This window comes from Neopsephotus bourkii, unplaced genomic scaffold (assembly GCF_033783945.1).
Source record: "Neopsephotus bourkii isolate Nb327-2 ecotype Australia unplaced genomic scaffold, CSIRO-AGI_Nbou_v1 NB_1250, whole genome shotgun sequence".
Classification (NCBI taxonomy): Eukaryota; Metazoa; Chordata; class Aves; order Psittaciformes; family Psittacidae; genus Neopsephotus; species Neopsephotus bourkii.
Window position 1 is genome coordinate 4,162,616 of NW_026901735.1, and position 27,673 is coordinate 4,190,288.

A 27,673-nucleotide genomic window follows, 5' to 3' on the forward strand; every position below is an offset into this window, starting at 1 on the left:
AGTTTCTGGTCTAGCTGTCACTCCACTAGGACATGTTGCCTTTCTTTGCCCCAAGGCCATTCAGTCATTGCAAACAAAGCCCCTGACAAAATTTTACAGTGGTGACTACTACAGGGTTTTATCTTTATTCCATGCTATGCACTGCTCTCCCTGAAGGTTTGTGAAGTTTAGTGACCGTAATAGGCTTTGAGCATACACTGCCTCTGACTCAGTTCCCCCTGCACAGAAAGGGGCCGCTGTGTATGATGTGTAGGTCACTCATGGTTTTGAAGTGCTCTCAGATAATCTTTGCTTACTTCAGAAATGCAAATGCTCTTACAGCACACATAGAGGCTGTTGTAGAATAAATGGGTTACTTTCTCCTTTGCCTACCTCTTTACTGTTTTCCTAATCCTACAATAAGGATGCTTGAGAATATCCTCCCTGTTTATGTAAAAACCTCTTAGCTTCTGCTTTTGTCTTTTGTGTTTTCAATTTAGAGTTTGTTTGAAGTTAGTGTGGTCTTCGCTCACCCAGAAACAGATGAGGAGTGCCATTTCCTGTAAGTTTTTATATAAATAACAAAAGATCTTTATCTAAATATTGTGCAACATTGTTGGTTCGGATTTGCTACAGATGAGAATACACCGTGTTTATAAACTGCAATAGGGGCTGCATCTAAACTTCTTCATATTCAGATAGAATTAAAGTAACACCATCTATGGATAATTCTGTGCTTTAAAGCCAATGAACGAGTAATCCAGAATTTCAGCTGGAAGGAGAACATTCAGGTAAGTTGTTCAGTTTAAGCCCTTTTTCATATAGCTGTGTCATTTATAAAGATAAACTCAAAACATGCGGGTGGGGAAATCTTTTGAGGTCTTTTGAGCAGATTTTCCTGCTCTTATAGGAGACATGCATGGGCAGGAAGGCTGTGAGTTAATCCAATTTAGCTGGTTGATGAAAACAGAAGTTCCCTGATCACTACACAGTTTTTGGTCTGGCCCAGCTGAGTATTTGCTATACAGAAAGAAGCAAAATATTTCTGTGAATTTGGCTGCCATTTAATCTGATTTCTCAAGCTCTGTAGTACATTCTGGATAATCAGGTTCACTCCTCCCGTTTGCTGATGCTTCTTGGAAAATGAAAGTTTCATTACTTGTGCCCTACTGCAAGTTAAATCTTAGCATAGATAGAGACTTGGCATAGACTCCTCTGTTGCATAGTAAATTCATCTGTTGAGACTACAGATTTCCTTTGCAACTTTCACATATTTCCCCAATTGGCAGTTTGTGATCTTTGAATGCCCCATTTGCCACCTCCTTGGTTTTCAGCAATGGCATCTTTAACTCATCTTGGCTTGGGGGATGGAGGGAATGCATGCTTGATGACAGACAAGGTATTTGGAGTAATAGATTACCAGTGTTTGCTGAACATCTTTCCTTTCCAGCTTCTTCAAGTGTGGGCAAAAGGGGGAGAAATTATTGAGGCCAAACTACAACTCTAAATAATGGTACATGCAACCTTGTAAAAATTCAAGTGTTTCTGGATCCTGCACCCTTCTGTTCTTATATATTTCATTTTACTTGATCAGCTCTTGTTTCCTGTAGTGCTTTTCCTTTCTCTGAAACCTCTCAGCTCTTATTTTCAGCTCACCCATACTTCTTGTGCCATTTCGAAAGTACTCATGTGGAGCATGTCACGGTGCCAGTGTCAGCGCTCCGAGCGGAGGGAGTAGTTATAGCAATGAAAGCTGTAAAGAAGTTCCATTCCACATTCTAACTACTCAGCTTTATTCCATGTGACCTGACAATATCCCTTTATTTGCTTTCTCTTTGTAGCATACTTAAAGAGCAATTAAGGTTTTAATAGACATTTTTCTGAAGTAATAGCATGTTACCTAATTTAATTACATAGTAGCTTCTCAGGTGTCAATGCATTCTGCCTCTGAATGGCTGGCTCTGGGCGTATTCTGAGGCAGTGGTTTGGTTTCTTTTGTAAATAGGGTAAATTTGGCAATTGTCATGCTCTAGTAATGACAGTCATGTTTTTTGTGGAAGCAAAGTAGGATCTTGTTTCAAGCTGGAGAAGTCCTCCAGGTATGCTTTGGGGTGAGGTTTCCAAGTATAGTGTGTGCAATTTCTCATCTCTCAAGCTGTTCTTCCACAGTTATGTGTAGGTAAGTGTGCTGGGTTTGATATGGAAGATTGAACTGGCTTTGACAGTTTATATTTGGAGATTTCTGATTAAAGGTAAGGTGATATTGAAATAGTGGAAGAGGGAGTTTGGGATGCTTTGTGCCACAAACTGGTCAGGCAAATTCCTTGTACAAAAACAAGAGGACAGGCCTGCTTCCTTATAGTCTAAAGTAGATACAGAGGCTTTGAAAAGCACGAGCAAGACCTGATAAATTGTGTTGGAGGCTAGAAATCATCTCTAACTGCATACATAGAAATCCACTAATAGGAACAGCAACTTCCTCTACAGTACTCAGAAAAAGTGTTTCACTCACTTGGCTTTCACTTTCGTGAAACAACCAGTAGTTTCCTTTTGAAGAGGCAAAGCACAAATGGTATCAAACACCCAGGATTAGTAATGAATTTTCCTATCCAAAAGAAGCAATTTGAACCTCTAGTTTGTAGTGTGCATTGTGTAAGAACAGCAAGTGTAGATTTCAACATGTCAGCACATCTTGCATGGAACTTAAACACTGATCATGACCTTTGTTGAGAAGGATTGGAACGGACTGACAGCTAAACTGCTTGTGTGCTTTTCCATCCCATCTCAAAGCTGAGACACATTTGTGTCGGAGCAGAAGAGGCTTACACAGCTTTGTCCATGACTTCTCTCTAGATCAGGCATCACACACCATCTGCTGCTTGTGGCTTAGGGTAAAGTTAATTGTAAAATCTGCTCTGTGCTAAGCTGTGGAAGTGAGATACTGGACACATTGGTAGAAGACTGTGTACGTGCTATGCTTTTAAGTCTGTTTATTTACCTCTTCTTCTGTAAGAGTAACAGCTAATTTTGATTTCTTTATTTAGAGCCACAGCCTGTCCAGACTGTTTCAAACCAGCAAAGAACAAACAGGTAGGATCTCATCATTGTTGTATTGCTTTTCTGACATACAAAATTTCACAGCAGTAGCTACAATGAAGAACTAACTCAGTATTCAGTCAGTGTTAAATGTCTGGTTTTCCTTCATCAGAAATCTCTCTGGTTTTTTATTGTCTCAAAATAAAGTTGTCTCCTTTATTGACTTAACATTTCCCTGCTTAGGAAAACTAAGAGCTTGGTGCTTTTCTTTAGGTCATTCATTTTGCAGACTGTCTAAAGGCCATAATTTTAGGAATGTTCTCTGTAAATACCTCCCTTAAGATCTAGGAAGTTGATTGTCATGCATTAAAAGTAGCATAAAAGATGATCCTCAAGCTCTCTGTTCAGATAAGTCACATTTTGAAGATGAGACTCCGCAGCCAAAAGGAAAATGATCACACTGCAGTTTTCATGTCCTCTGACCTGAACGAAAGACACAATACATGCAGGATGGTTTTAACCTCTCTGCTTCTGCAGAAGGGGAGGGAAGAAAAGCGACCTTGCCACTTCTTGCAGACCCTGAGCATGCACACACTCATTGATGGAAAAGAGGACGTGTAAGAGTAAAAAAGCAGTTGGAGAGAAACTGATATAAGGACAGTTGATGTGATCAGAGGGAGAACAAGTAACTTCTGTCAGAAGCCTCTGCAAGGCCTTTTATTCTTTCTGGTGAAGAGTCTCCTGACATTTGACAGAGCAGTCTTACCCAGGAATTTTGCCTGCTCTACTCCACCTGACTGAGAAATGCAAGTCTTTTTTTAGAAGGAGTGTATTGTTGTAACTCACTGCTTGCTGCATTACTTTCCTTTAGAAGGGGGAAAATCCCAAGTAAGGAGCTAAACCAGCAGGGCCTGGCTGTTAAAACTACACAGGCAACAAGATGCAGGGGAACCTAGAGCAAAACATATCAGCTCTGAAGAGCCAGCAGAGGTTAATGGTTATACAGAAGCTGTGCTTAAAGCTTCAAGGGCTGTGTTAATCAGAGAAGTAGTATAAAAACTGGGTTCTGAGTGAAATTTCTGTGTCGTCTGCCATAGATAAACATGCTGCTGCTTTAAGGGTTTTACAGTTCATCTGTTCTATGAGAAAGAACGGTGCTATTATCTCTATGCTTAGAAGGAGAAAGACTAGCTATCCTGAAAGCATCCAGGAACTGTATGTTAGAGCAAAGACTTAAATTGTCCCAAAGAGGGACAATTTTTTCAGGGTTTTTTTTTTTTACAAATCCCCAATCCAGTTTGAAAAACAAACCACCCCATCCTTAAATCAGAAATTCAGCAGATGGCCATCAAGTCAGGGAGCTGAAGCACATGCCCTGTGAGGAAAGGCTGAGGAACCTGGACTTCTTCAGCTTTGAGAAGTGAAAGCTTTAGGGAGGACCCAACTGAATCTCTTACCAATAGAGGGATTATGAAGAGCAGGGAGCCAAGCTGTTCATCACAGTGCATGATGGAAGATGAGAGACAGTGGAAGTAAGTTGAAATGGGAGGTTCAGAGTAGATAGGAAAGCCATTTTTACCATGAGGACAGTTGGATAGTGGAGCAGGTTGTGCAAATGGGGTGGGCAGGGTCCATCCTTGGAGCATTTCAAGACCTGACTGGATAAAACCCTGGATAGTAGGGTTTGATCTCACAGCTGACCAGGAGACCTACTGTCCTCAGCCTTCCTAAAGCAGGATTCCACATCAGCCATTACAACACTTGTTTCTCCTGCTCTAGAAACCTAAATTCTGTGTTTTCTGCCTTAGCCTCACTTGAGATATCAACAGGAGCACCTGGCTATGCACAGAGGATGGTAGTTGTGACTCCTGCCATTACTGTACTATTATTACTACTTTGACTATCTGTTCACCATTGTGAATTGATGCAGCTTGGGAGTCTGAAGTTGCTTGCCTTCCACAGTTCAGGAACTGCTAAGCCCTACCATTCAGAGCCCTTAGTTCTGAGTATGAATGAACTTTTGAACTTCATAAACAGATACCTACGCAACAGTCTTATTTGGGGAAGAACTAGCTGTCTGCTGTCACCAAGATAAAAGCTGGGGCTTAGGTATACTTAACTCTTGAGACTGGGAAGGTTTTTTTAGGTTTATATATTTCTATGTAAACCTTTTTTAGGTTTATGTTCATGGATTTAGGATTCTGTTTTTAATCTGGTTTGCAGATTTGGACCTCAGAACTGTTCTTGTTCTTACTTTTGTGTATCTTCTGAAATAAGATAGTTTCCAGAGATATGCATAGTATTTCTTTCAGCTAACCAACAATCAGGCTTAGCAATTGGATATTCTCAGGAGTTGCAGTAGGTTTATTTGGAAGTATATAGTATACAGTAACTATAGACAGAAAGTTTTGTTATATTTTCTGTGTAAAAGCAGTGAATAAACATACACTACAGTTTGTACCTGTCTTCTAGAAACAAAGGGGCAAATCTTAGTTTTACAACTAAATCACTGTTATGTTGCAATCTGTCAGCTGTATTAGTCGTATTGATTCCATGTTGTGAGTAAAGTGACTTGAATAGAATCTTGCAAAATTACCTGGTGCTGTTTGCCATATTAAAATTAGGGTGAAGATCATGGTGAGTTCTTACTCATATGGAGTTGCTTTGAGGTATAAGAAAACATAAAACACAAGCGAAAACACTACATTGTGAGAATCCTACAGTGTGCATGTTTTAGGGTTTTTTCTTCCTTAGCATATCCTTTCTTAGCCTCTCTTAGTTCTTGACTCATTTTTTTATTTCATTGTGCAGTCTGTTTTCACTAGAATGGCAGTTATAAAAGCCCTAGAGAAGATAAAAGAAGAGGATTTTCTCAAGTAAGTATATACTGAAACTAGTTCTTAGTACTGTGCTTTTGTATAGAGTTAGGATGGGGAGGAAAATATTAGGTGGGTAAGTAGTGGTAAGATGTCTATAAAAGCACTTTTAATTCTTGAAATTCTCTAGTTTACCAGGTAAAATATGTTGTGTTTTCTCCTCTTCTGGTAATAGAATGTCATTCCAGATCTTTTAATTAAGGGGTAATATTAAAATGCTGAAGATACAGAGGATGGATATAACTGGACATGACACAAATGATTTTTCCCATTAGTAGAAGTGCCTCTCTGGTTGATTAACTCAGAAGGAGAAATTGTGAGTCAAGAGAGCTGCAGTTATGCTTGGTGCTTTTGGCAGTAGAGCACTGCAGGCTTCTGGGCTGGCATGGGATTTAGAACAGTCAGAAATGAAAACAGCTTCTAGTAGTACTGCCAGTCGTTTACATTTAAAAATCTTATGTATGTCCCCAAAACTGCAAAAGAGATTTAGAAATCATGGAACTTCCTTCTGTATATTGAACATCAGAGTTTACAAGGCAAGCTTCTCTTTACAAGAAAGACTTTTTCCCATATTTCCAAAATGTTAGGAGTTGAGTTTTAAGAAAACACCAAGTGCTGTAATATGGTAAAAATCACAAGCAGTGGGAAGACATCAACAGACATTTACTCTGTAGTTCACTGTGCTTAATTACACAAAAATCAAATCTTTATTTTGATTCCCAACCAAGATTTAGTGGTTTTGATTTGTTTAATGTTTGTCCATTTCTTCTTCCACCTTTTAATGTGAATACTGAGTTTACACCATAGCTGTGTTTTGTCTAACTGAAGTCATCATTTTGCATGCCATTATTGCTATGATGATGCTCCACCATGTTCCAGTATAACTCTGTTTTTAATCTTTTTCTATACAGGCATTTTCCATGTCCCCCAAGTTCACCAAAGAACCTCTGTGTTGCTCTGGAAATTCAGTGCAATAACGGTGCAGTTTTTGTGGCTGGTAAAGTGATCCATTTTATTTGCTGCTGTATTATCTTAAACATACCTTTGTAATACTGCAGTGAGACCCAGAAGATTCTTGCTATTTGTTGATTCCTTTATTGAAGTATAAGGAGCACAGAAACAAATCTTGCTCTATCCAATAGTGGACTTATTTGAAAGGGGAAGAAATTAAACTTGCCTTTGCTGAAGACATGGTTTTGTCAGAAGTTAGAAATTACAGATAACAGGCTCAAATCAAAACTGCTTTTCTGCTCTTACACTGTGAATTTAAACTTAGAGATAGTCTGTGGTGGAATGTGGTTGAAGAGGAGTAGGAACTGCAGGAAGCTGAGACAAGGTAGGGTTCCCATGGTAGGAGGAGGAGGGGAGTATGTCACTTGGGCTGCTCCCAGTGTGCACACACTTTCCTTCTGGGTATTTTAGCAATATCCTGCTTTTCCTTGCTGTTGATTTGCTTTGAGAGATGGAAGAGTTCTCTCTCCTAGAGACAGCACAGGGTGATGTGAATACTTAAAACAACTTTCTCTGCTCATTGAGTGGATTTATCCAGAAGCAGGTGTGATTTGGATTTATCTGCATATTATTCCATCCAAAACTGCCAATCTTAATGGGATTAATAAAGATTAAATTTTGGAAAGCTTAGCTCTTTCTAGATTCCCCCACTTGAAACCACGATAGCATCTGAAATAATTGGGTGAGACAGGTACTGCAACAACACTTGCCGTCCTGAGTTGAGATGATTCAACTGTTTTATTACCTGCTTGCAAGAGAATCTACCCTTCCCCTACTCCTCTGTACAAACAGCCACTCATTTAAATATAAGCAAACAGCTTCTTTTTTTCTTGAAACCCTGCAATTTAAATCCAGGATACTATTTAAAAGGATGGTACAAATCCTGAAGAAAGGAAAAAGCACAAAATGAAAACAAAAAATGCAAAAGTGAATATTCAAATGGCAGGCTAGCTGATGTTCTGTACCTACCTCTTTCTTATTTTTAATCACTGAGGGAACAGTTGGATGTACATCTTCATGAACCCAAGATATCCAGTGTCTCTTAGCCTTTTCCAAACACACTGGTTTAGGCTGCTTCATTGGATGGTTTGGTCAGAATTCATCTGTGTGGAGAGGGAGACAGAGACTTAGCTTTCCACATGTGATTTAATACTGGTTTTGTGATTTATAGTTTATAGCTCACTCAAAGAAACAAACGAAACCCCAGACAGGATGTTATCTTTAATTTTTGAAGAATTAAATCCAGAACAGAATTTATTGAGTACAGTGCAGTTATTTTGCTGTTATTAAAAGAGACGTGATCTTCATCTGCAAGCACAGTTTCACAGTTGGTATTGCCTTCTTGACCTTATCTGTGGTGTTTAGTGATGATTTCACCCCCCAAGTTTTATTTTAAGGGTTCAGAAAAAGCTGTCAAAGGGAGAAACACCTATTGTTTTTTTAACTCACTCTTCTTCAGCTCAAAAACTGAAATCATTAGAATGGGGAGTTGAGAGATAAAAAAATAATATTTTCCTTTTTCTGTTTTATGGAAAGAGAATTTAGCAGTGTGAAGCTGAGTGATTAGTCATAGTGCTTTCATTATATGCCCCAGTGAAACAGTATTAGTCAAATTCCCCAATTTGTTTGTGTGGGTTTTTCTGCAGATCAAAATGCAAGAAGGAAACCTTGTTAGAAATGGGAAAATACGATACCGAAAACCAAAAGAATTGAGATGACAGAGGGACAGTATAATAGGCACAGCTGCTATGAACTTCATTTTGTGTATGCAAGATCTCAGATTGAAACTTGTTGTGCAGGGGTTTATTCATTGTTCTTTGTGATTGAGTTCCTTGTTTTGTGCATATTTTCACTTCTTACAAAACTTGTCAATAAGAAAGCTCATCTTGGTCATCCATGTCAGGCTGGGTCTTTAGTTATAACAGTCTTCATGTCACAGGAGACAGCATGCTAGCGGGGCATAAAATGAGACCATAACTGGAATTAGTCAGAGGATGGCAACTGCTTTGCATGGCAACTTTGCAAGGTTCTTGAAATTCATGCTGGTTTATTATTAAGACATTTGGCTCACATGGCTTTCCTTGTAATTAGCCAAAGCACTTCAGTTTGGGTTTCTTTTGTTAAGCATTCAATGGCAGAACTTGGGTTGGAACTCAATACGAGAGTGAGGGGACTTGTTGGGGCATGCATGCATTGGTGGATGGGCATACATATAGCACTAGTTTGGCACACGGGAGGCTGGTTCAAGACCAAGCTCTGATTAAAACCCCATTTTTTTCCATTCAGAATTAGCTCAGACTAGGCATTGAGCCTCTGGGGTTCATTCCCTTTTGTGTCAGCCTATGTACAGTTTGTTTCTGTGGTTATGCCTGAAGGTATGACTGCAAAAGTAGGTGCTCCAAGTCTACCTTTAAGCTGGCCACCTTGGGAGTCTGAAACTCTTGTAGGCACAGCAGGTTTAAGCCTCTAAATTTGTGTTCACAAGGCTCCAGTGAGAACGAAATGTGGAATACTCCACTGGTTTAGAATGATTGCAGGTGACATAGCTGGTTTTTACAGGAAGATACAACAAATACTCAAGGAATTTACCTCAGACTCCGTGGATTATTGATGGGGAGCGGAAGCTGGAATCCTCAGTGGAAGAGCTGATTTCAGAGCATCTAATGGCACAATTCAAAGCAGATAGTAAGTATCTTCGACATGTTTTCTCATCATAAATGTTTTTTCTTAGTAACTACTCACTTGATACAAAAGTGTAATGGGAAAAGTTTCTTTATGCCACTTTTATCCTTCCAAGTCAAAACTTGGAAACATTTTTTATCTGTGAGAGACTAGATGCAGTCTTTTATCCTACTAAAATAGCTCCTCAATTGATCTGATGATGTGAATGTTATGGTTACAGTACTGTGTGACACCTGATTCCAGCTTGCAGATTTACCACAGTGGTAGTGCATGGGCAGTAATGTTGAGAAGAGATATAAACAAGTAGAAAGGTGACTGTCAGTAGGTCAAGGGAGGTGCCTTTTACTTGCCTTTTACTCAGCACTGGGGAGACATATCTGGAGTATTGGATCCAGTTCTGGGCTTCCCAGTACAGGAAAGATGTGGACATACCTAAGTGAGTCCCTCCTTCAGGCAAAGCTTAAAGGTGGAGGGGATATGGTGAAGGAAACTGAATACCCAACAATGCATTTTTGTAGCTTGAAAGATGAAAAAAACCCAAATATGCAGAGGTCACTTTTCAGTTTGGACTTGAGTTTTCTTTCTCTTTTCTCCAGATATGTGACCAGCAGAAACTTCTCTGGACTCTTCATTAGGGACTGTAGTGATAGGACAAGGGGTAATGGGTTAAAACTTAAACAGGGGAAGTTTAGGTTGGATATAAGGAGGAAATTCTTTCCTGTTAGGGTGGTGAGGCACTGTAATGGGTTGCCCAGGGAGGTTGTGAATGCTCCATCCCTGGCAGTGTTCAAGGCCAGGTTGGACGAGGCCTTGGGTGATATGGTTTAGTGTGAGGTGTCCCTGCCCATGGCAGGGGGGTTGGAACTGGATGATCTTAAGGTCCTTTCCAACCCTAACTATTCTATGATTCTATGATTCTATATCTGTAGAAATTATTGGGTATATTTAGGATAAAATGTTGTGGTTTGGAGAAAGACAGCTCAGCTTGATTTTATTCATAAACTTAAATTATCTGGACAAGAAATGAACACAATTAGTAAATGGAATTCCGATAGGATTGTATTGCTTTACTTTAGGACAGTTTCAAGCTTGGCACAGTCTCATTCAGGCCAAGGAACTAGGAATGTTCTTCAAGACACTTGTGCATCAGAAAGCAGTAACTGTCTCAGAGGGGTAGGCTTCATTTTATACAGACAGCTCTTTGAAGTAGTTTTGCAAACAAGTTCAGGAAGAAAATATTTCACCTTTTAAGAGCTGTAGGGTGTTAAAAATGCAAAATCAAATCTCACCTGCCTTGTTCTAATCTGTTGTAGGCTTTAATTTTTCTTCCTCTGGAAGAGAAGATGTGGATGTAAGAACACTAGGCAATGGTAAGGTTTGAAACATCCCTTGTGAAACACAGAAACACACAAAATGGTCAGCTGAAGATGCCCTAATAGCTCTAATGCTAAGTGCATAAGTGTGTGACTAGGCATGCTCTAAAATTCAATCTCAGAAACATTTTAGTGATATCTATGTATTTGTTCCCAAAGACTGAACCATTTCATAAATCCAGCTGAAAGGGAAGGCCTTTTTCAGTGTCCTTGGCTGCGCAAGTATATGGAAATGCCTAGCTTGTTGGAAGAATTTTATTGCTATTCTTAAACCATTTGTATCAGACTGATTCCTGTCTTGTTTCTGTTGAGTCCTACTTTGGCTCACTGTCACTGGGGAGGAGAAGGCCTTATTTCCTTTCTGAACTTGGGTCCTTTAGAAAGGTCGGTTGCTTTCCAATCTGCTGAAGCTGCTATAGCCAGAGGATGAGGGGAAAGAAAAAGTCAAAATTAACAATGATGTGTTCCAGTTGCTGTCTGATCTGTATTGTAGTTCTTGGCATTGGTTATACTAGGGATCATCCCTGGCCCTGAGCACAGAAAGTGCAGCTATTGCAACAGATGTTTAGCGGAGGGAGCGGGATTTAACATCATCTTGCACCTGGGCATTGCTGTAGGTGACAGAAAATAAGCTAATTAACTTTTTTTCTTATTTTATTTTTTAATTAGCACAGACTTGTACAAGATGTCTTCTGGGAAGTTTTAATTTGCACTTACTGCTGATACTGGGGTTTAGTAGCCAAAAAAGTGTCCCTTGTTTCTTTCCCTCCATCTGATGCTTTGTCCCTAAACCCGCAAGTCCTATCCCTGTTTGCATAACAGCAGACAATCTTCACACCTTCCAACCTTCCTGCATAAATTCAGACGTTAATTTAGAACAACATGTTTTTATGTTTTATGACTCTGCATGTTGCCAGGAAGGCCCTTTGCAATTGAGCTTGTGAATCCTCGTAGAATACATTTTACTGCTGAGGAAATGAAGAGGCTTCAGCAGGTAAATCATTTGCACCTCCTGGAACTCATAAAACATGTGTTTCTGCTCTAACTGAGCAGGTTTTCTAACTGATTCTTTTTTAAATATCACAGACAATTAATACCTCTTCAGACAAAATACAGGTTCGAGATTTACAGCTTGTCACCAGGTCAGTATTTATTATTGCTGGCAAGGGATTTCAAAGTGATGCTGTGGGAGTTTTGCAAGCATTCTTGCTCACAGCATTATACAATTATGCTTATATTATGGGAGTAATTAATTTCTTTTGTTTAGAGAGGCAATTGGTCGTATGAAAGAAGGTGAAGAGGAGAAGACAAAGACCTACAGTGCCTTAATATGGACAGACAAAGCAATACAGAAAGAAGATATTGCATTTCTAGATGATATCAAGGTAGCCCTTTTTGCTGATTTATATAGTACCTGTCCTGGTGCCTTAGGGGAGAGTTTGTGTGAACCCATGAGCATATCTCTTTCTCTGGGTTTGGTGTTTTTATCATCAGGGTTTCTCTTGCTATAGGGACTCCCATACCTCCCTTCTCAGTCTTCCTTACTTCCCTATTGTTGTTGTAGCAATACAGCTGGCTGGCTGTTAGCCAAGCCAACACATTACTGTATAATGTTGACCTTCCTGTAGACCAAATATGAAAATTAGCAAATGGGAGAGGGCGAATTCTGGCACCTGCACGCCTTTCTTTACCTTAGATAGTGTTTTGCAGCAGTGCAAGGAGCAGAGAAGGTCTTTAGTTCTGCAAGCTCTAAAGTCATTCTTCCACAGCTGCAGCAATAAGGAGTTTGAGATGTCTATGGTAAATAATGCAAAGAGGCCTTATGAAGCGTTCAGTGTAATCAACATGCTGGGTCAATGAGAACTTTCTCTGAGTGTTGGTTAGGGAGATGCTGCTGAGGGAGAAGGCTGTTCAGTTTTTGTTGTTTTGCACCATTTCCTATGGGTCTTGGCCCTGAAATCATTCTCAAAGTGAGGGCTGGAGCCATTACAGTTCAGGGAGACAACTGTTGTGATGCTCTTTTCTTAGCATGCCCACTCCCTGAGAAGTTGCCATTCAGACTGCTGCATCTCATTTGGGGAATGAAAAGAGTGCTCTGAGATCTAATCTCATTTAGGCTTTTTTTCCTCACTTTTATTTCTAGGGGCTTGGCTGTAGTTTAGACAAAGCATTTTGTGGGTGGGATTTTTTTAGGTTTTTGATTGCCTTGAGGCTCTCAGTGAGCTTCTAAATCCTGGAGTCATTCCAGCAAAGGACTGTGGAGATTTCAAGGTTATTCCTCTGTATTTGTGATTCCATTAGTTTGTGTTCATATGAGTCCTTCTCATTTAGCCTTTGAGATGGCTGTCCTTAGCTCCTCTGATAAACACAGCAAAACTTAGCTTTGCCTCAGGATTACTCAGCTACCATAATACAACATAAAAGAGATGTGGTTGCTTAACAATACACGACTGTTACAATATGTGTTGTATGTTGCACATTTCCTTCCTCATTTATTTTGTTACCCCCGTAACAGGAGTTAAAACTCGACCAGAAGACACCTCTGCGGGTGCTTCACAGGAGGCCTCTTGCTGTAAGATGTAGGATCATTCACACCATGAGGTCTGAGTACATAGACGAGCATCATTTTCGCCTGCACCTGAAGACTCAGGCAGGAACGTATCCTTAGAAGCTGTTACACAATGCTTACAGCTTGCTGATGAGAGTCATTTCGGTAATGGGAAGTTTCCTGCTTTTATCACTGTGGTGTTTCTAAGTCTCTGCTCTTCAACACTCATATGTTGCTGCTTAATTGCTGCTTTTATGTCAGAATTTCACATTCAGGCTTTCAATCAGCAACACTATCTCCACGTGTATGTGTTTTTTGTGATGACCACTTTGTTAAAGTATGTGGTAACTATAAAAATATACTGGTTAAAGATAGATACTCTTAAGCTTTTTCTAATTTGACTGAAAGCTTTTCACCTTAGAAAATAAGCTTTTCCACAATATTTAATGCACTGCAGATTCCTGCTATCTACAAGTTAGCAACTTTTGCCATAAATGAGTTTTTGTCACCACTCACTTCGGAATGAAATAGAAAATGTAGGTCCATAGTGCAGGTTTTGGCATCTGAGTCAAAAGCCAAGAATGAGGAAGTCTTTTAAAGATGGATATGGCATTAACAGGAGGTTTATTCACTGCAAATGGATATAGGAGTAGAAAAAGGCACTATTTTGATTTCTTTGTGGTAAATACACCTTTCCTTAGCCATTATTTCTAGCTACATTAAAGAATTTGTGCATGGAGACTTTGGAAGAACAAAGCCCAATATTGGCTCCCTACTGAACAGAACTGCTGACATTCTGGAGCTGGATGTAGAAGTAAGTTGTCTGTTCTTTATCTTCCCTGGAAATTAGTCAGGTAGTTGCATTTGTGAGATGCTTTCAGTGGAATTATTCTAACCAAATCTACCTTCCTTACCACAGTTAATAGAAAAATTGCTGTTAATGCAAAAATAGTGGTTTGCACCCTGCTGACACACAGGACAGGCTCCTTGGCGTAATTCATGCAGGGAGGGATGGGAAGACATACCATGAATTGATGACACTTGTGATTAGCAACCACTGGAACAGAGCTTAGCCATGTTACGTGTAGCACATCACTTCTTTTCAAATTGAAAAATAGGAGAGATTTGAGTTCCTTTTTCAATGCTGGTTCAAACACAGCAAGAAATTATATTTTCTCACTTGCTGGCATCAGATGAAAAGCCAGGATTTGTTTTGGTTAAAAGAATGCATGTAGAGATATGGATTTAACACTTAACTTCATGGTTTGGCAAGGTTCATTTAAAACATGCGCTTTATTTTCAAATAGCCATTGATCAACGTGCTTGTTCTCATGTACTTCAGGAGAGCTGCCCACGTGTTACATTTTGCATTAACAGCCTTGCAGTTTTCTGCATATCTTTTGTGGGATGATACAGAAGGAGAGCTTGCAGAGGGCACTTGAGTTAGTGTGGAAAGCAGGAACACCTGATGGGGCTCAGGCTGATAAAGTATCGCTTTCATACGGATAGGTGTCACTGCAGCTATTGGACGTAACTATGAAAGATGTTTAGGGACTTGAAAATAATTAGTCATCTTGCTAGTAATGCATTTTAGCTCAGCCTAAGAGCCTACTCCTTTGATGCAGTTGTAGATTAGCTGAGGAGTAGGTATGATTAATGTAGGCAGTCTTGGAGCCAAGGTGGTTAATGTGCTGTGGGGCGATCCCTGCTTTGTGATTGCAAATGGTGATACTGTGGAAGCATTGGGTGTGTTGCTTTTGGAAGAAGGTGAGCAACAAGTTGATGCCCAAAGGGAAGTGGAGATGTAGCCTCAGGGAAGCAAGACATGATCCAAGCTGTAGTAATTATGACATTTGCTTGTAATAGAGTGTCAGGCATGTGTTGTCCGTTTTAACTAACAGTCAGGATAACTGTTCATGATGTTGCCTAGATAACTCTTGCACATAATGCATGACAACTTATTCTTTTAGTCTAGTTTTCCTTATTCAGAAGGCAGATTTGGGGGCAGGCGATGGTTTTCTACTCAAGCCTTGCCTGCACTGCCCAGTACCTGAGTATTTCTGTGGCATCAATCCACAAGTTGTTTGCTTTCACAGCATCATGACCCATATGCAGGATGTGTAGAAGGTGGAGATGGTCCATGTTTCTAATTAACAGATCTGGACATGTTGTAAATGCAGCCCTCCATGAAATGATGCTGGACAGTAGTAGTATAAAGAGTTGTGATTCTGCTTTATGAAGAAAGCCTGGCTCGTAAAGCTCTCTCCAGACACACAGAGCAACCAGAAAGAGGTGGCTGTTTCATGCCACTGGTTCCTGCTTGTATTGTCCCACGTCTCATATCTTAGTACCATTTATTTACTGTTTCTTTCCACTATAAACCTAGTGCTGACAAGCATAGAGCGTGCTACTAGATCTCTTTATATATGTAAAATATCAAGTCTGTTGATTTTGCCTTTGTTTTTTTCCCCTGCATTTCAGTCTGTTGATGTTGACTGGCCTCCAACCTTGGATAATTAACTTTTCAAGCTGGGACGAGGAAGAAGCAGCTCCGCTGTCAGCAGCTGGTGACTGAGCACTGTACAGTATCAGAGCTTGGTTGCAAACTGATTTCTGTTGAACATTTGGATCATGTTGATCTGCCAAAGCATACTGTTACTTTGAATCAACTTTAAACACTCTGAACAGGTAGTGTTGGTTCAATCTCTAGCCTTATTTTAATTGCCTCTGTGGATAAAAGGATTTTGGTAAGCTACTGTATTGATACTAAGTCTTTTTAAAGGAAAATAGTGTAACATATGCAAAGGGAGTACTCAGCAAGTACATCAAATAGCCATTCTGTAATAGATTAAAATGTTTTCATTAAAAACAACCCTCCCTCAAGCCAGATGTATTTATTTTAAACTGTTTTTATATTGGGTGCTATAGCTTTTGTCATCTGGATGCAGGTAGCACAGGGTTACCTGAAACCCAGTCCTAACTTTTCCCAAGTACTGTTCATGCAGGAAATCCCCCAAAAGAGGGAGACTGAAACCAACAGTGCCTGGGAGGGAGGTGGTGCCTCACTCTCTGCTAACTGCTTTTTGGGCAGTGTCTGTCAGGTTTGGAGAAGGGCAATCTGTCTCCCAGACAAAGTACTTTTCAAAGGGAAAACCAGTTTTCAGAGGAAAACTTCACTTACACCCAAGTTCTTCTCATTTAAAAACATCAGCAAGGGTTCCTAGAAAAAGAACAGATGAGGTACTTGAGGCCTCAGCAGCTCTCTGGCCTGGTTACAGTTCTCTTCAGGCACAGGATTTCCCCAGTTGAGTCACCATGTATAAAAAGATTGGGAACTCCTGGCAGAGGTGCATAATGGAAATGTAAAGAAAAAACAGGAATACCAGGAACCTCAAAGTGCAGGCAAATATAAAACATAGCAAAGAAGGGTGGTATTGAGAGACCAAGACAGAGAGAAAAGGCTTTGGTTTAGTAGCATAATACATTTCTTCTAGTATCCAACCTTGGATGGGTGCCTCTAAGAGTTGAACACTGCCTAGGAACTTCCTGGAACAAGGAAGATCTGAGGTTTTTTTCTTTGCTTATTTTATGTTTCATGCAAAGTACCACCTACATCTTTAGGAAAAGCCACTTTTATGCCTGTATCATGTTAATTCACTAGGAAGATGCTTCTGCTTACTTAAGTACAGAAGAGAGTTAAACTCTCAACTAGAGATTAAGGTTTGGAATAGAAGGGCTCTTCATTAATTCACATTTCATAAATAAAGGTAGTATTTGCCAAGACAAACCACTATTTGGTACTACTGAGATGTTTTACCTTCAGTGGTTGCCAGGATCTTATGATAGAACAACTGCAGGATAACTTCAGCTGAAGGCTCAAAAAGGTATTAATAAATACACCTTCAAGGAGCTCCTAAAAGCTAACACAAAAATAATAGGAACATGATTCAGGGAGCAGTATGTTTTTGTTTTCAGTCTTAAAGCCGTTATGAGCAACAGATTCCAGGCATAGGTGTCTCAGACAATGATCTGTACCCAGAAAGGAAGTGTCATGAATGATGGAAAACTTACACTGAATTTAGAAGACAGACAAAAGAGAATTTCAATCAATGGGATTTCTTGAACCTCAAAGTGAGCTAAGATAAGATTTATAAATTCCATAAACTAAAGGGGAAAAAATGTAAACAAGACTGCACTGTGGACACAACAGGAATGAAAAGTGCTGTTCCAAGGGGAAATGTAGCTGATCAGGCTGAGGCAGAAAGGGCTCCTGCCCTACTGCAGCTGCGGCTTTCTGCACCATGCTGTACGTTATCCTGGTGCCACTGGAGATCATGGTAACAATTCAAGTGTGGATAAACAAGGCTATAAAGGTTAACTAAATGTGCTGGGTCTAACTTCTTCTCCATACAATGTGGAGAGATAGATACACTGAAAATTCCCAAATTGTTTATTTTTATGATAAATGTGAAGCATCCAAATGAGAGGGAAAAGTCAGCTGACGAGGCAAAAATCTCTACAGCCCTTTAAGTAGTTATTGTTCAGTGACCATGTGAAAATATGAACATGAGAGCTGTAATCTGGGGGTCTGAACTTCTGTTTAAATCCTGATGTTTCTAATACAAGGTAAACACTTTGAACTATCAGAAGCTCTAATGAATATTGCAGCAGTAATATTAATTATAGAATCATAGAATGCTTTGGGTTGGAAAGGACTTTAAAGCTCATCCAGTTCCAACCCCCTGCCACGGACAGGGACACCTTCCACTAGAGCAGCTTGCTCCAGCCCTTGAGCACTGCTAGGGATGGGGCAGCCACAGCTTCTCTGGGCACCCTGTGCCAGTGCTTCAGCACTCTCATAGGGAAGAGCTTCTGCCTAAGAGCTCAGCTCAATCTCGCCTCTTTAAGCCAAATGTTGTACTTTGTACAACTTTAATATAAAATACCTACTTGCAAGTACTCAAAATGGGATGTTTTGTGAGAAAGAAAACCTGTTCATTATGTGTTGTGAGATGAAAAAGTGTTACTTGAAAAATAGTGGAAAATTTTAGGTCCTTTTTCCTTTAGCACCATCCTTCTTCACACTGGAAGGACTCGGAATAAAGCTGTTGTGTGTTGTACCAGCTCTAGCTGAGCATGGAAGCATTTGTCCTCTCTTCTTTGACCAAGAAGTCAATTGCTGTGCCACAGGAAATGTCAGATGACCTCTTCCTGCACACACTGCTTAAGGTTTTGTTGTGGCCAGTAGAACCCATGAGCAGAAAATCCTCTAGAAGGCAACTGATAACCTACCTTCTCCCATTTCTGCTGTGGGGAGGGATGTCACCAATCTGAGGTTGCAGAAGCAGAGCGCTTGGTATAACCAGTTTTTAATTACCAAACTGACCCGTTTACAAAGGAAAACAGGACTTTGAAAATCTTTAATGATACAGTAAAACCAAACTGTAACATGAAGAGCTTCCTATGAAGTGAGAAAAATGTTTACATTTAATATACTTAAAATTGAGAACTTCAAACAGCAACAAAAAAGAACTGAATAAACACATTCTGAGCTTGCTTTGGTCTTTCTGTTACTTAGGACTGCAGAGGAGCTATGCAGAGGGGAGGAAAAATGGCTTTAAAACAGAGAGTGAATTCCTTGTGTCGTGTGCCTGGAGTTAAGGGAAGCAGTTTTCCAAACTTCATCTATCCTACATGTTGTCTAAGGAGCATATTCCATCAAACCCATGGAATTGGTGTAATGCATTCCAGAGGCAGCACCTTGTTGCTTTGAGTGCAATGAATTCCTGCAGTTAAGGAGTCATTGCTTTCCTATAAACCACGGGGACTTTCTGGCGTTCTTTCTGCCTTGTGTACAACTATTCACCTCAACAGTTGTGTGATTTGGGATTGTGGTTTGGGGGTTTTTTAGATATCATTGTGTTTTTTTATTGCTTCTTTCCATGGTGTGGTTTTACATCGCCAAACAGTAACAGTGAGATTCTTAAGCTTTAATTGCCATACCAAACAGCTGGATAAATTAAGAAATACTGAAGTATTTCTTGCTGTATTGATGCTTAAAAAATAATAGTATTAATAATAAACCAGCAAAGCCCTATGATGCAGAGTGTCTTACCTAGCCGTTTACATCCATGTGAGCTGCCACTGAGCATCTCACAACTCAGGCTAAGAAGGAAGACTGGGAATCATGTGGAAGGCAGTAAGTTTCTGATGCATGGCATAGAGGAGTGTTTGTACTTAGCATAGACTGCAGTGGCTGCGAGTTGTTCCTAGGACTGCCTCCAGCTCTGCCCCAAAAGCTGTCTTGTGGTGGGGAGGCAGGATCTGAGCCTTCTTTTTAGGCAGTCACTTGCATAGCAGGAAACTGCCACGATACCTGAGGAAAGAACAGGTAGGTGCTGCGGCTCAACAGATTTCCCCAGTTCAAAATGACAATGTGCACAAAAAAAACTTCCAGAGAAATACCAGCGTGCTCCATTCCTAAAGCAATGGGGTTTGTCGTTTAAAACTGCACTTGGGATGAAGTGCAGAGAAGTCCTCACTTGCTGTTCGTTCTTTTGTGCAGTGATTCATTTACAACAGAGCTGGACTCTTTAAAAAACTCAAACCTTCCGGTCTGTTAAAAATACATCTAACAATGACATAGTCATTAAAAAGATTTTAAGAGTAAATTTGCCTTCAAAGCAAATGGATTGTGGTTAGACTGTAAAAACAGATATATATCAATGCGTGATGATGGGTAGAAGAATATTTTGCATGGACAAGGGTAAGAAACCTAAACCTGTCGAGTTGAGTTGAGTCCAACTTGAACAGGGTTAGGGGAGTCTGAACTGGAGTGCCCATGTGCAGGGTTTTTTCCTTTAGTTTCTGTCCTAATAAAATTTAAATTCAATTTTCCTAGCAAAAATAAAATTGTTCTTTTTCAACCAATTTTAACCCTGTGAAGCGTTTGAAATCTTAACCCTTCTGAAGACACCAGCTTTTGCAATTCCCAAAGGTCAGGAAGATTTAAGTGTTAACAGTTCCCTTTTCCAACAGCGTAAAAATAGGTATACAAGGTATTTTTAAGGTACAGGACCCCAAACTCTCCTCCCACCTCTCTTTCTTTTATGGGCACCGGTCTCTGGGCTGTGATTTATATATCATGAAACTTGCAGAGCAACATTCTGAAACAGAAAGCAGGGACTCCAGAAGGGTAAGTTACTCTTCTTCTCACAGCTAGGCATCTATGTACCCGCTCAATGGTTAAAGTTCTGTAATAGGCTATCAAATTGGAAAGACTGATAGAGCTCATCAGCGTGGACACCATCGGTGTCATAGTACTGGTTATCTGCAATGCTCTGTGGGTTTGGGATGGGGTTGGTGGAGAATCTTGATTCACTCAAAACGTCTTGGCCTATAAGGCTGTAAAACGCTGGGTCAGCTAAGTTAGGCTGCGGGTTGAAGGGCACGCTGCCCGGGGCTGCTCCCGATGGGCAGGCTGGAGGCACCGGGTGGAGCTGCTGCCTGGGGCTGCTCGTGTTCGGCACGGGGTTGTACTTGTCAAAGTTCAGATTGGTGCAGGTCATGTCGTCGGTCTCCATGCTGACGATGCTGGCGGTGGAGATGCTGGAGGGATGAGCTGCGTGCGCGATGCTGTTACTGGACACACTCTGCATGTCTGCCCCGGACACCGACACCGCTCCCAGCCCATTCGTGCTGCTGAAGTTCCGGTAGAAGCCCGATTCCTTGTCATCAGGCCAGGTCAGAGTGTTGTTGTGGAAAGCTGGGAGGGAGCTGCTGCCCTGGGCACCAGGCTGGGACATGTCTGCCCCAAAGCTGTTCTGTGTGTGGGCCCCCAGCAGGCTGCTGCCTGCGTTCAGGTTGCTGCACAGCGGCCAGCATGAGGACAGCGTGTCTTGCTTCCCTGGCCCCACCTGCGCCATCTGGTTGCACACAGGGTAGATCTGACTGGAGTTGTCCAAGGCTCCCAACCCTGACATCACCAGTGAGGAGGAAAACAAGCTTGGTTCTATGGAAAGCAAAGATGTGACTGTGTTTTAATGCCACTTTTTATGGGGTTTTGAATTACAAGTGGTAAAAAGCAAACCCAATGCTGTCTTAGTAAGACTATGCAGGCTATACTAGCTTAACTGCTCTACAGGGTGGACCCCAGGCTTCTGGAGAGAAAGAGAAGACAGAGATCTAAAGCAGCAACCCATCTCACCCCCCCATGCAACCACTGAACGTGACAGCTACAATTAAGAACGGATGGGTTTATTTTGTATAGTCAAAAGTACCCGTGTCTTAAAGGAAGAAATCCTCAAGAGAATATCAGAATTTAAAACATAGAGGAGGGAAGCCCAGCGACTGTTCTGCAGCCCTCATTGCAAGAGAGACATTGAGGTGCTGGAGCAAGGCCAGAGAAGGGCAATGGAGCTGGTGCAGGGCCTGGAGCCCAAGTGTGATGGGGAACGGCTGAGAGAACTGGGGGGTTCAGTCTGGAGAAGAGAAGGCTCAGGGGGGACCTGATGGCTGCCTACAACTGCCTGACAGGAGGATGGAGCCAGGAGGGGCTGGGCTCTGCTCCCAAGGAACAAGGGATGGGACAAGAGGAACCGGCCTCAAGCTGCACCAGGGCAGGTTTAGATGGAGCTGAGGAACAATTCCTGCCCCAGAGGGTGCTCAGGCATTGGAACAGGCTGCCCAGGGCAGGGCTGCAGGCACCGGCCCTGCCAGTGTTCACACCCCGTGGAGATGAGGCCTCAGTGCCATGGGTTAGTGGTGGCCTTGGCAGTGCTGGGGTAGAGGTTGGATTGGATGAGCTTAAAGGTCTTTTCCAACCCAGCTGATTCTATGATTCTATGGCTGAGTGTTTGAAAGGTGCAGCACAGAGAATGGGTCATTATCTAAACTAAGGCTGAACGTCAAGATGAAGGTGGTGCAGCCCTCTCCTGTGCAAAGGGGAAGCTGCAGCATGGCTGAGGCTTTGAGAAGCATCTGGAGAAGGGAGTAAGAGAAAGGAACTGTCTTGGGAATTTCAGTGCCCCCCCTGAAAATGCTCCAGCCCTTCCCCACAGCCATTGGACATGATCAGTTCCAAAGCAAAACCCTACCTTTCTTAATCGTCTTCCCTTCAGGAGGGACACCAGGGAACGGAGCGACTTTGGGCCTCTCCGTCACACCTGATCCTGCGATGGAAGAAAGCGCTGAGTCAACACTGGACATCTGCTTTTACACAGAATAACTCCATCTCGATGCGAGTTCGCTCAGCCAAGAAAAACCCCAATGTTTTCCTTACCACAGTCCTTGATCAGCTTTTGCAAAGCCAGCGTTGATCTCTGCCTCTTTGCTTTGTTGCCATACGGATCTACAGAGAAAGGGAGGGAAAAGGGTTACGTTTCTCTTTGGTAACCTATTAATGGCACCTCATTGTAGTAAGATCTATAGTAAGATATATATTTCAGACGTGACAGCATTAATGAACCAAGAAACTGCTTCAGGTAAAGGCAAACCCACTCTTGGGATTGCTTTTGCTCAGGGACCTGGATATACTTGTGGGTTCAAAGCCAGGCTGGATGGAGTCTTGGGTGACATGATTTAGTGTGAGATGTCCCTGCCCACAGCAAGGGGTTGGAACTGGATGATCTTAAGGTCCTTTCCAACCCAAACCATTCTGTGGTTCTTGATACGTTCATTGAAAGAGGAAACAAATTGGCTACTCTTACTTCTAAAACCCCAAAACCTGCTTTGTAGAAGTAGGCTCGTAGTATCTTTCCTAATTAAGCTTACAATCAACACAAGGTTTGCACTGCTAATGGCTTTTCAGAATCTCAGCTAATTGGAGCCATACCCTTCTCATCTGGTAGGTATCTGAAATCCATGGGTTCACTGACTTCCTGGTCCGACGGTCTCCTCAGCTGCATCTTCACCGTGACGGGCTCGGTGATGTCCCTGAGGAACGGCGGCGTTCGGAACACGATCGCTACCTGACGGTGAACGTCAGCTTGGGAGAAGGAGCCTTTGGCCTCCCAGTTGTCCAAGACGAATCTGACTTCGATATCATCTGCTCCATTGGAAACAGAAGGTGCTTGATAAGGTGAAGAATGGAAAACTTGCACAGGAAAAAAGGGAGAAGGGGAGCACAGAACAGAGTCTGACTCAGAATTCGGATGCAAAGCAGATGACTTTAAAGCCACTCAGGTGCCTTTGAACCGAAAGCTAAGTTATGAAACCAAACCACCCAACCAAGAGTGTGCTGAAGGGCTTCAGTTCCCCAGCTAGGAAGTGGTAACCAGCCATGTGGGACAAAGGGAAAGGAAGAACCTCGTCAGGATTACCCTTCTGAACTTTGTCACACAGCAGAAATATCTCATCTCCTCCTTTTACGCTTCCACAATTCTTGTTCACCCGACAAATCCTCAGCTCTGCCGTGTTGGGAGCTCCTGGAAACAAACAGGCAAATTTGATGGTGAAGAATTACAGTAACTTGGTCACTGTTGAAGATGAGAAGCTTGGAGTTCAGGCGTAAGAAGGGAAGGCAGGAACTGGAGAGTGTGACACCCCGAAATCCACATGGAGCACATGCTCCGTACAGGGAATGCAGAAGAGGGGCTTGATGTTCAGTGATCCTACAGTGCTCAGCCTCTCATCTCTGTGCCACTGGCTCCTAAACTACTCTACAGCAGCCTCAGAATGCTTCCATGAATGACGTGGTTGTGCTCGGTGCTGCTGCCCTTCAAGCTGGAGCACTCAAAGCAGATCTTAGAGTGACCGATCACTTGTTACCGTCATGCTTCCCTGGGCTACCAAGTCAAGAGCCCCCCCTCTCTGTGTATCTGGTTGCAGTTTCATTCACAGATGTACTTGGCCATCAAGCCGTCACCCTCGCAAGGTGTTTGAGAACAGGTTTATGAGCCCAATTTTCATGTCTTTACTCAGGGTAGAAGGTTTTACCCCAAAACACTCCAGTTTCTACTCCAGCCTGTGTCTGTACATGGACAGCACTCATGGCAGCTGAGGATGGAGAGCTGCCCCATGCACAGTCTCTGGTACCATCATACATCACAAGATATTAACCACCATTAAAGCTTGCACCAAACAACCCAACTGATACAGATAACTCATGGGACAGAGATAAGTGCTGCTTGATGGCATCTGGCCCTGTTCAGCAGCAGCAGCAGCTTTCCTGCAGGGTGAATATGGACAGGAGATGACTGCAAGAAAGAACAGTCCCCTTGGAGCTTCACGGGCCCCAAGGAGCTTTGTGGGCTATGTTACAATTGATTTACGAGGGCATTAACATCACCATATAGTGATCCAGAAGTAACAAAGTACAAAAGCCAGAATGGAAGAACTCTCTAGGATCTCAAGTTCACCCCCTGTGTCTATATGCTGTGTCCATACTATAAAGTACATGAGCACACACCAATCTTAGACCCTGTTTTCATTTAACATACAAAGTAACTGGTGATCATATTAGCAGTGACACGTGATGAAGGCAAATGCTCCATCCCTGGCAGTGTTCAAGGCCAGGTTGGACAGAGCCTTGGGTGACATGGTTTAGTGTGAGGTGTCCCTGCCCATGACAGGGGGTTAGAACTGAATGATCTTAAGGCCCTTTCCAACCCAAACCATTCTGTGATTCTATGATTCTGTATCAGTAGTGATATGTGACCACATCAGCAGTTTCCTACACCCTCTCCCTGCCTCCAATCCCAGCAGAACAACACTACAGTGTGCTGTGATGTTCTCTCATCTTCTTACATCCAAGACATCAACTCCAAACGTATTTAAAGTGCCCATTAGGATCTGGCTGGTGCCACTTTGCCACCCACCCAATCCTTCTACTGCTACAGGAACCATGAGCTCCCTGTTCCAGGCACAGAGATCAAACATGAAACCAAAGCTCAGTGTCACCCTCCAAAAAAACCCCAAAACCGTCTACTTTAGACACTCGGTTTGAGTCAATTCCTGCCCACTCTGTGTTGGTACTGTAGAACACCACTGAACATGCTTAAAGCAGAGCTTCATGGTAACGTCAGCCAGGCCCCAGCTACGCAGTTACTATCTGCAGCTATTACTAATACTATCATTAGGAGAAGCGGGTGCTCCAGCCTCATTTACTACATGACACACACCATTTGCTGAATGAGTCGGAAACTCTGAAGGGAGGGGAAACAAAACAAGGCCAGAAATAGCGCGGGGTCATACGAGTGACAGTGTCACTGCATTTTTCACGGGAAGGGTAAATTAAGACTTACAAGGAGAAGCCTAATTTTACCTTTGTTTCACTTCCGTAGGCTTGAATGGCACTCAATGGCCTTTCAACAGGTTTTGGGGAAGCATTTCTAGGCTGGAGGTTGTTGTTTTGTGTTTAGACAAAGAATCCAGAAAGGAAGATAAAGGAAAGAGATGCGAATGGCAGTAGATGTGGATGTGCCATCCTCTGCTGTCAGCCCTGGTGCCGGGAGTTCAGCACCAGCCTCAAAGGGAGATGTTCACCATGGGCTCTGTTGCTTCCCACCCCCTGAGCACACCCTCACCTCACCATCACCTCAACTCCCACCCAGTTCCTGCTCCTTGCTCCCCAAACCAAGTCCCTGATAGCAAATCCCTACAAAATGAGCTTCTCACCAAAAATCACATCACTTTGACAGGGGCACAGCGATGTGTTCTCCAATAACCCATTCCTTAGAAACAATCAACTGCTTCATCTGACTGCCCAAGAGATTTCAGTGTGCTAAAAGACACAACTTGGGATGTTTCTGTTCAAAGCCAGTTAATACCATCAGCAACTGAAACCAAGCTGCCTGGAATGACACACGTGCTGCCTCTGCTAACGTGGTTGCCTCTCTGCTTGCATTACTCTTGTCTATATCTCTGCTATCCAAAGCAGGTTGAGACCCCAGCGCATAAGAAAGTAAAGAGAACACTGAAGTGTGTGAGCTGATTTTCAGGCAACCTCTGAACACCGTTTTGCTCCCAATGTGAACAGATCAGCAGAAGCTCACGATTTAACCACCTCGGACTTGCAAGCCCCTCATACCGTCGTTGTGTCTGTTACCTAAAGCCATAACCTGACCGTATCCAGCTCCATACAACAGAGCAGGCTTAAAAGGGAGCCTTTGTAAAAGCAACTCCGATCTGAAACTGCTCCAGGCACGAGCTGCACGATTTGTATGAGTTGTGGTTGCAGTTATGCAGCTTTATGTACACCACTGCTACATTACACAGAGGACTTTACATACATGGAGCGTATCAGAGGCTGCCCACACACACCCACACTGAAGAGCCAAGCTTCCCCACCACGCAGCTACCCGTCACTGCAGCAGCTCAGCAAGCACTGACGTCAAGCAATGTTGACGAGTAATCATGATCTGGCACATTTCTAAATGGCAGCTGAGACCGAGCTGCAAATCTTGTGCATCACTTTTATCTCAAGCCCTATCAGCCCTACAAAGGCTCTCACTAACACAGTGCACGGGGTGCCAGCTTCCAGAAGAGACTCTGAAACCCACCTGAGTTCCTATTCCTGCTTTCACAAGGGCCTGTAGGGACAGGACAAGGGGGAATGGCTTTAACCTGACAGAGGGGACACTGAGGTTAGACACTAAGAAGTCCTTCACTATGAGAGTGGTGGGACAATGGCACAGGGTGCCCAGAGAAGCTGTGGCTGCCCCATCCCTGGCAGTGTCCAAGGCCAGGTTGGACACAGGGGCTTGGAGCAAGCTGCTCTAGTGGAAGGTGTCCCTGCCTGTGGCAGGGGTTGGAGCTGGGTGAGCTTTAAGGTCCCTTCCAACCCAAACCACTCTGGGATTTAACATTATCATAGCGGATATGCCCACATCAGCACAATTCTAACAGTAACCTTATGAAATGCAGAAATCCATTTATTCAGCAGCTTCTGCTGCATTCATGACCTGAAGTGTTTAGCATGGAAATACTTCTGCTGCAGAAAGAGAAACCACCACCAGGAAGTTTAAGGGTTAAAAGCTCCTCTGCTGTTCTGCTCCAGGACAGAAGTCCAGCACACGCTGAGGGCTAAAACCCTTGACTGCAGTGACCTGCTCCTTCTGAGGCAGTATTTGGACTAACGCAGTCCTGGAGTTAACGGTTGGACTTGATCTTAAGGCTCTTTTCCAGCCTTCCATGGTTCTATATACAAGTCCAGTTTTGTGGAATGCAAA

The 27,673-nt window shown here is 42.4% G+C and overlaps 2 protein-coding genes across 9 annotated transcripts in view; one reads left to right on the forward strand and one right to left on the reverse strand.

Annotated features, from left to right (window-relative positions):
* The window catches only part of PUS10 (pseudouridine synthase 10), a 30,908-nt gene extending 14,516 nt beyond the window's left edge, over positions 1–16,392 (forward strand). For 2 of the 4 annotated variants that reach the window (XM_061364858.1, XM_061364856.1), the window contains 12 exons: positions 480–541; positions 3,024–3,069; positions 5,827–5,891; positions 6,803–6,888; positions 9,462–9,587; positions 10,898–10,954; positions 11,875–11,951; positions 12,044–12,099; positions 12,225–12,342; positions 13,473–13,615; positions 14,220–14,319; positions 15,987–16,392. In XM_061364858.1, coding sequence (XP_061220842.1) covers positions 480–541; positions 3,024–3,069; positions 5,827–5,891; positions 6,803–6,888; positions 9,462–9,587; positions 10,898–10,954; positions 11,875–11,951; positions 12,044–12,099; positions 12,225–12,342; positions 13,473–13,615; positions 14,220–14,319; positions 15,987–16,025 — 975 coding nt within the window. In that variant the 3' untranslated portion in view covers positions 16,026–16,392. The remainder of the gene's footprint in view (positions 1–479; positions 542–3,023; positions 3,070–5,826; positions 5,892–6,802; positions 6,889–9,461; positions 9,588–10,897; positions 10,955–11,874; positions 11,952–12,043; positions 12,100–12,224; positions 12,343–13,472; positions 13,616–14,219; positions 14,320–15,986) is intronic. The other 2 variants (XM_061364859.1, XM_061364860.1) reach the window with 1 other exon arrangement.
* A 2,502-nt stretch (positions 16,393–18,894) lies between these two features.
* REL (REL proto-oncogene, NF-kB subunit) overlaps positions 18,895–27,673 on the reverse strand; it is a 46,367-nt gene continuing 37,588 nt past the window's right edge. For 4 of the 5 annotated variants that reach the window (XM_061364863.1, XM_061364862.1, XM_061364861.1 and 1 more), the window contains 5 exons: positions 23,825–23,929; positions 23,338–23,550; positions 22,786–22,854; positions 22,601–22,675; positions 18,895–21,516 (listed from right to left, as the gene is read on the reverse strand). In XM_061364863.1, coding sequence (XP_061220847.1) covers positions 20,744–21,516; positions 22,601–22,675; positions 22,786–22,854; positions 23,338–23,550; positions 23,825–23,929 — 1,235 coding nt within the window. In that variant the 3' untranslated portion in view covers positions 18,895–20,743. The remainder of the gene's footprint in view (positions 21,517–22,600; positions 22,676–22,785; positions 22,855–23,337; positions 23,551–23,824; positions 23,930–27,673) is intronic. The other variant, XR_009727160.1, reaches the window with a different exon arrangement.